At 43.2% G+C, this 8898-nt stretch overlaps 1 protein-coding gene across 1 annotated transcript; it reads right to left on the reverse strand.

The window, feature by feature from the left end:
- Positions 1-808: 808 nt before the first annotated feature.
- Positions 809-4170, reverse strand: LOC108093011 (neprilysin-3). The gene is given in 2 exon segments (XM_017192914.2): positions 809-3494; positions 3496-4170. Coding segments are annotated over 2 exon segments (1959 nt in total). The 5' UTR covers positions 3817-4170; the 3' UTR covers positions 809-1856.
- Positions 4171-8898: the final 4728 nt, after the last annotated feature.

Here is an 8898-nt window from a genome sequence, read left to right on the forward strand (position 1 = left end):
CACTTGCAACCGCTTCTGCCACCGACAGAAGCAGTGAGGCAACGAGGTAGCTCGGGCACAGATTTTGGCTGCTCTTTGTTGGTGTTTTGGAGGCATTTGGGGGTAATTGGGCCTTTCAGACCCAATCAGCCTGTCGGGCTTGTAGGAACATACATAGTTAGTCGCTGCACAATCCGTTTGTTCCGACAACAGGCCGACAATCGATTTGTATTACGCCTAGACGACTCGAAATTTCGTCAGCCCGCAGTCGTTCCATATCCCACACTCGCCTGGGAGGCAATCGATTCCGGACTGGGCAATCGTCGTTCCCGCTCTTCTAAGCGCACGTGACGGGGGACATCGAGTGCCGGCAAGCCCGGGAGCCCAGGGGTCAAGGAACGGACCTCAGACGATCGGGGAACCGGGGCTTGCAGCCGCTTCCCGATTCCCGATTCACACTATGCGCAATTGCCGCTCCGATTGCGTCATTCCGCTTCGCGTGTTCCGCTGGCAAAGTGGTTTATTTTAAAACTAATTATAAGGCAACCCATTTATACTGCACAGCCGATTTGACTTACATGAATGAATAAACCCCGCGCTGATAAGCTCATGGATGGGCCGAGGGAGAACTGTAGAGGGGCACGCGTCTCGCGACCGAGCAGCTTTATCGCACATGGACACTCAGCTAATGCAACTTTATTTGGGTGTGTTGAAAGTATTAGGCTTACTCTGGCTCCGGTCAAAACATTCACGAATTGCAACGAAAAGAAGTAGGTTATAAGCCCTTAGAGTTACAAATATTCCCCATAAATCGACAAGACTTATAACACATATTTCAAATCAAGTTTATTTTCAAGCCTGATAAAGAAAATTGTGTCGGTTTCCCAGTAATTCTGAAATTATTTTGAATAGTACTTCAAAGTTATCCGTTAACCCTTAAAAGGTTGCTCTAGAAGAGACTGCCAAGAATGACTAAGTCCGCACAAAGCGGAATAAAAAGCAAATAAGAAAGTTAAATATAGAAGTGCTTTAATGCTTGTGACAAATTTAAAGAAAATAAAAACCATTTTGAAAAACTTAGACGAATCGCAAATTTTGAAAAGAACCGGTGTGCGGATAGGTTCCACATGTTGAACCTTATTTCCGGGTTAGGGCAAATCGATCCGTAAAAGGAAACTGCCTTTGTCTCTAAATCGAAGAATCGATTCATGTCACTGGGGTCGGCGAAGCAAAGACAAGCGGACAGACATCTGACCGCTGTTTGGCAAGCGGCTCACGCGCACTGTTCCCGGCAGGTTGTTAATGGTCTATTAGCGCGGTTGCCAGGTGAACGTGGACCCAGTCATTCCCCATTTTCCTCAAGCAGAGTGCGGAGTGCGAGTAGCGTGGGCGGCGACCTTCAACAAGTGGCTTTGTGTACCTGGCCGGAGCGGCTCGGGCTTCGGAGCGGAGTTGGTATCGGATTTCGGTCTCCGTTTTTCCCCTTGGCCGTCGTCCTCTGAGATGCTGGGCTGCTAAGCTGCCGAGTTGCTGAGCTCCTGAGTGACAGGAAGGGTGTTAATTAGCAAATAAATAAAAGCGAGCTGGGAGGCGCACACGTGAGGGCGCATGGGTGATTGGTCCCGCCGAATGCGTGTACACCTGGGTGCCTGCTGCTGCTCCGCTTTGATTCAGTGCAGACGGCAAAAATGATTCTGCATATGTGTGCCTAGTCTGTCACGTTGGGCACGTAATTGAAAATTAACTCAGCCCACGCCAGAAAATCCGCTGGTAGATGCGAGCCGCATACGCAATCATCTCTAAACATGGTGGTTTATTCACAATACTTGGGTCTTAATTAAAGCTGGCGCCAGCTAGCACTTGCCACCGCTGGCCGGCTACCAGAAGGGGCACTGCTCCGGGGAGCTCATGCCGCTCCCATTCCGGCACTGGAAGACCTCCGCGAACTGCGGCACCTGGCTGAGCGAGTAGTTGAGCCGTTGGCTGCCCGAGTCGTGGTACTGGTCGCCCTCGTCGCCGCAGAAGAAGTGCGCGAACTGCAGGAAGTAGAGCCGGCCGTCGTCCGACCGGGTCAGCCAGTCGCCCCCGTAGGCCTGCAGCGCCAGCCGGGAGCCGCTGACGTCCGAGGTACGCTCGTTCAGCATCACGGCGCTGCTGTTCAGGCAGGCGACCGCCCGGCGGTACAGCTCCACCTGGCTGAGCTGCTCGCTGAAGTTGCGCAGGTTGCCCCGCGCGTCGTAGTCGACCAGGTCCGTGTCGAGGGCGTGCATCATCTCGTGGCCCAGGGTGTTGCCCAGATCGCCGTAGAGCAGGGCCGGCCAGAAGCCGGCGTCGAAGAAGGGCCGCTTCAGGTAGGAGTACGGCACAAAAATGATGTTGCCCAGGCAGTAGAAGTAGGGCGTGGCGTCGATGTTGTCGGGGAACTCGGGCGTGTGCATGTTGAAGCTGTACCAGATCGCCCGCTCCCTCCGGTCGCCGCTGCCCTCCAGGTCGGCCACGAGCGAGTAGTAGTAGAGGAGACTATTCAGGTGGCTCTCGTAGAAGTCGCTGCCCACGCTCCACCGTCGGTCGCTGTCCCAGAAGAACCTCTCGGAAGCGTTGGGCGGCAGGTTCCCCACGTTGATTCGCATTTGGCGAGCCTTCGCTGTCAGGGACTCGACCAGTTCCTGGCCCAGGTGGAAGGCGTTGTGCCGCACCCGACGCTCCAGCTGGTCCCGCAGTTGCTCGAACACGCTGCGAATGACCTGTTCGTCGGCGCTGCGCCTCCCGGCGTAGAAGCTCCTCTCGTAGACGTAGTTCATCGGCAAGTAGAGGGCCCGGCGCATGTGGCGGATGCAGTCCCTGCCGCTCGACCTCTGGCCGGGCTCCCAGTTGGCGAGCGGGTTGTGCGGCAGGTCCAACAGGTGGCTGAGGAACCGCGCCAGGCTGTACCGGTTGAGCAGCAGGGTGTCCGCCCCGTTGAGAAACTCCACCAGCCCCTTGATGGCGGCCAGGTCGTCCACCAGGAGGACGTGATCGGCGCTCACCGACCTGCCCAGCTGCTTCTTCAACGCCTCGTCCCACTCCAGCCCAGACACCTGTTTCCGAATCTGGTCCAGGCTGTAGTTCCGGAAGCTGTCGTCCGCCGAGTGCGACTTTGCCAGTCCGACCAACTGCCGCTCGAGGGACTCGAATTGCTCCTGCAGACGGTCGAGAGGCGGCCAGGAGGCGCCGTCCTGGCTGAGGGCGTCGTAGATGTGCGGCGAGAGGCTCAGGCTGAGGTGGCGGTTGTGCGGCAGCAGGAAGATCATGTGGTGAGTGGCGTTGTGCCACCGCACTTCCACCTGGACAAAGTGGCCGTGGTAGCCGTACCGCCCCAGGACCGCCAGCACGGTCATCCAGTGCGTGGAGCTCAGGGTCGACAGCAGATCCTGGCCCAACAGCTCCAGGTATCGCCTCAGGTTGGGCTTCTTCAGGGCGGTGCAGTGCTGATAGTGGGCCAGCACCTTCCCGTACATGGGGTGCCCGTGCTCGGGGGGCACTTGGGTGGCCCTGCAGGTGGCTGAAGAGCTCCTCATACTGCTGGTTGATCTCTGCCTCGCTTATGGCCGTGGCCGTGCTATGGCCCCCATGCTTTTCCCGCCACTTTCCGCAGGCGTAGGCGTAGAAGTCTTCGCAGGGATTCTTCTCGCTGTCCACGTAACTCAGGAGCACCTCAATGTGCTGCTCGTTGACCGTGGAATTGCACCCAGCGTGGTACGGACAGCTTCGGTCGAGAGTGAGCTTCCTCACCGGAACTCTGGAGCCGTAGGTGGCACTGCCCAACAGAAAAAGGGCGGTCCACAGACCTCGAACCATTTCTGCTGCGACTTGTATTCCAGCAGCAACACACTTTTCGGTAGACTTTTCCGCACGTTGTTTTCTGTTCGGCAGGTTTCATGAGCTGCACCTTGGGTACTGCGGGGTATTGAATAGTTCTTTTGTGTGTTGCTTAGACACCAACATTTCAAATGTATGGAGGTCCGCTTAAAGTTCAACCCCACGAACTAATCAATTGCGAATGCTTAATGATGTTTGGGAACGGTTGTAGCGTGATCGCCGCTTGCTAAAATTCGACTAAAATCTCGTTTCACGCGGTTTCTATTTTATGAGTACTTCGGATTCGCGTTTTCACTCTCCAACTGCCGCTACACGTAATATAACCCACACTGTTTGCTTTCGAGTTTTTTAGGCGACTGTTTCTGTGTTGGTAGGGTTCTTGCAGCTCGGCTCTTTTTGCTTGGTTAGCTTATCAGCGTTTTAAATACGTCTTTTCTTTTTGGCTTTTGTATGGAGAGCTTATCTATAATGCTCACAGCGAGAGACAATGGAAAGAAAACTATAAATATTCTAACAACAGCCATTTTTCGCCTTGTAATTACAATTGTATGGGTTCAAATTTTGTTTGATACAAAATGTGTTAGTGACTGTTTAAAAACTAAATGACGAATAATTGCTATAGCAGTGAAATATGATCATTGAATATACCTTTCTCAGTTATCAGATACCAGTTACCCGTGACTAAAACGGATTATGGATGTTGATATATGCGTCTCTGTTTAGTGCCTAAATATCACTAAAGCAAAATCAATCAGTCGAAAATACTGAATCTGCGTTTGCCAAAGCTCAACGGAACTTGTAGGTGTTCTATATATTCTAGTTTTTAGATTTAGCTACCGTTGAACATTTTTAAGAACTACTTACGATGCAATAGTTTTCAAAACAATAGTTTTTTGTTATAAGCGTATCTTTAATACAAATAAAAGCTTGCAACAAAAAATAGCTTTCAGAAACATTGAAAATGTTTTATATGGTAGCACAAACCCTTTTCTTATGTAAAAAAAAAAATTATGAATATATTTAATGGAAGTAATTACTTTATTAAATTGATACTTATAACTCAGATTAATAAAGATGTTCGTTTAAAATTAGAGTTAACAAGAAAGAAAGCTATACCCTTGCAGTCATTAAATATGTCTACGAAAAGGCATCGAATCTATGACGATTTCCATATTGTTCATATGACAGCTATATGATATAGTAGTCCGATTTTGATGAAATTTAATTTGTAACTCAAGACTCATTGGAAAACTCTATATTCCAAAAATCATGATTGTCTGATGAAAAACAACGAGGTAATAATTTTATTTGCGTTATTTCTATATAGATTTTTCGATCTTTCCTATGGCAGCTATATGATATAGTATTCCGATATTTATGAAATTTTTTCCTCGATTTAAGAGTATTTAAAAAACTTGATGTTCCAAAAATCATGCTCGTGGGATTAAAAGCAACGACATTATCATTTTTTGATTTTTCAGCTCTGAATCATCCGGAAATTTAACAAATGAAAACTCCAAATGGCCAACTCCTCTTGGGTTTGAAACGCATCTTGGTCAAGTAGTGCTCCCAATTCAGCATCTTCGAAAATCTTCTCCCTTCCACCACCATGCCGGTCTTTGACTTCGTAATCACCATTCTTAAAACGTTTAAACCATTCCACTATGGGGCAGACGACCAGTTTTTGTGGCATTTATTAATAACTTAAAAACTAATCAACATTTTTGGGATCTGTTTTTTGATTCGAGTTAATAAAAAAATAAGGCATGTTTTTTAAGAAAAATTGGCGTGGCTTCGCCCATTTTTTATATTAAAAAAATTTTTTAAATTAATAATATTAAAAAAAAAATTTTTTTATTTTCTGACTAGAATTATTAAAAAAAAACAATTAAAAAAAAAATTTGTTACTCTAACTTTTTTTTTAATAATTATATCGATTTTTTTGTATTTTGCGGAACACTTTTATAGACCCTGTAACAAAAAAGTATAAAACTTTACTTTTAGTTAATATGTTTGTTTTTCAGACTTATTTTTCATGGTCCACCTGGTTCTTAGCGTTTTTTATAGTAAAAATGTTTGCGAGCTTGGCCAAGTGCCATGTCTTCTCTCAAACTGTGTTAAATTTCTATTGCTAGGTTAGCACCTTAAAAGTTAAATTTTGAAGAAAGTGCGCAAAAGTGCACTTTTATATTAACTGAGTATACGAAGAATTGATTAATCTACAACATAAAACAAGTTGTAGAGCTGGACTCACTATGTTGCTCTATTTAAAAACAAAAATTTACGATTACGTTTCAAATTTTTGAGGTTAGAACTTACACAAGATTATAGGGACGCCACAATCAATTTTTAGAATTCAAGCTCACAAACACATATTACAAACCATTCTGAATAGACTTCCATTCACACATTTTACATAAGTTGGTTTTAAATGCGCTTTTTGACCCTTTTAAAGTTTGAACAAATACAAACGATTTTACAGCATGTGCTTCTGTTAAAAAACAGCTGACTTTGAGAGCTGATATCTTAACAGTAGTGCGGTCTGTTAAAATTTTAAATACGTAACATTTTACCTCAATGTTATCTTCACTCATTGAGATTAAAAAAATTTTTTTTAACGACTTTTAAAAAATGGGTTTTGGCCACCTAATGTGGGCAAATGCCCCATAGTGCATTCGCGACATGTTCTATGACTCAGAACAGCCTCACCGCACGTATCCGAAAGTATTCGATGAGCTTAAGGAGCACTTTCCTCGGAATTAAAAAAGAAAAGCAAAATTTCCCGCAAAAGTCAAGAATTCGGCTCGATATAAAACTATTTAATCGATTTATATCGACCAGTGCTTGACCCTAAAGACATCTATTGGAAAACGGCGAGAGCAAAGTTGTAGACCTAATATATTTGTTGTTGTAAAATGTGTTCTATCGTCTTTCTATCTTCCAGAAGTGACTAAGAAGTGTCTTCTAGGCGATAGGGGATAAATTTATCTTCCAAATGCTTGCAGGGTTTTCTTTTTTTATTTTTTTTTTGTTCACCAATAATTACTTACCCTTGCTAATTTCCGATTAAACCCTTTATGGGATGTGCAGAGGTGAACAGGGTATGTATGTATATACATATGTGTATTAATAATCATACTCACATACATAAGTTAATGTGTACTGAGATTCAATGATTATTGCACAGACATTCTGGGTGTAACTTGGGTATATCTAGGGAAAATTCTTGTGTTTTGATGAACAGGTGATTTCTTAAAATTCTTTCTTTTATTACGAACGTAATCTATTGGTCTTTTAAATAAAAATAAAATAAATTAATAAATAGGAATTAGTTTCAGGGATCTAAATCCAAAACCTAAATTGCACAATACCAACCAATTTCCAATTCCAGTTACCATTTTATATGCTTGTGCGAATAAAAATGTATTCACCATTCACTATTTTAACCAAACTTAGGTATGTAGGTACATTTGGTCGGTTTCGTGGACAAGGAAGAGAATGAAGGGCAGCTGAATCGCTTGAGCCGACCCCCGAACTTAACCGAGGGTAAGAAAAGTTCTGCACAGCTGACCTAAAATCCATTGTTCGTCTGCAACTATGATCTAATCTATAGATATGGACGGGGCACTAAATAAATGTCTTGCTAAATAAGGCAATAGTATCCATTTTTTTTAATTTTCCTCATAAAAATGATGGGGACCGAGGGTATTTTTCTGCGGTTTGTAAAGTTAAAAGAAAACAAGTTGCCATTATGAAAAATACCTTACAACTACCCAAGTGATAGCATGCATGACATGAGCCACTTTTAATTCAGCGAGGCACCACTGTGGCCCATTCTGCATCCTTTGCAGAGATGCAGCGGAGCAGTCAAAGCAGCCAGTAGGCATTCTTTTCAACTCTCTTTGGCCTGGTAATATGTGGGTTCGAAGGGGGAGATTAATTTCGTTTGGCGAGCCTTTTAATAAATTAATAAATTAAACTGCATATTTCGCTTTATACTTTATGACGCTTTGCCCGTACTCTTCCTCGTTTTTGGAGGAATGGAATATAATGAGTTGTGTGCCAAAAAGTGAAATTTTTAATATAAATAATTTTCGCTTGATTTTCTCTTTGTCACACACCGTCAGGCCACTTGCTATCCCCTCCCCGTCTTTTGCGTTGGCTTGCATAAACAAATTTAAAGCATTTTCAATAAATGTGCGTTCGTTGGTAACTTTTTCCAGATTTATGGCAAGGGATTTCACCTGTTTTACTGCCACACGCTTTTAAATTTGAATTAAATTTTCTGAAATTATTACTCATCTGATTTTTTTTATTTGTCATTTATTTCCGCTTAACTATGGTACAATTAAAAGTAAATCAATTAAAATGAATTAAATAACTTTGTGGCTGCTATATTATTGTAGGTTACTATAATACCAAACAAAAAAACAAATTATTAAATGTAAGTATTACCAAGGATCTCCAACCTCCGATCTCATTCATATTTCCAGGAATTTTTAGGTCTTGCACTCTATTAAAATTTGTTTCCTGCTTTTTTCAGATTGTTAGTTCGATCCTTCCAACGCCAGCGCCATAGTGACTTATATAGTTCATCTCTAGTCTGGCGAATCTTCCATTAATTTTTTTATTTTTATGACAGCTATATGATATAGTAGCCCGATCTTTATAGAAATAACTTATCGTTCTTATTATCGTAAGAAACATCAAGCTATCTTTTTTTTTTTTACTTTAAATTTTCTATAATTTCAATGATTATTCCTATGTCAGCTGCATTCAATAGTCTGATTTTGATGAAATTTAATTTAAGATTCAAGAATCGCTAAGAAGCGCTATATACCAAAAATGAAAAAATAACGTTATCATTTTTGTTTCTATTAATTCTTTATAGAGAGTAGGGAAGGGAAAAAAAACTTGAAACAAGAAAGGAAGCTAGTTTAACAATATCGAAGCTATGTCGATTTGTCAAATAAGTTTCTATATCCTTAACAATTGTTTAAAATTCAAGAGTCAATAGAAAGCTCTATATTCCAAAAATTATGCTTGTCTGATAAAAAAAGA

Source organism: Drosophila ficusphila, unplaced genomic scaffold, assembly GCF_018152265.1.
Source record: "Drosophila ficusphila isolate 14025-0441.05 unplaced genomic scaffold, ASM1815226v1 contig_636, whole genome shotgun sequence".
Classification (NCBI taxonomy): domain Eukaryota; kingdom Metazoa; phylum Arthropoda; class Insecta; order Diptera; family Drosophilidae; genus Drosophila; species Drosophila ficusphila.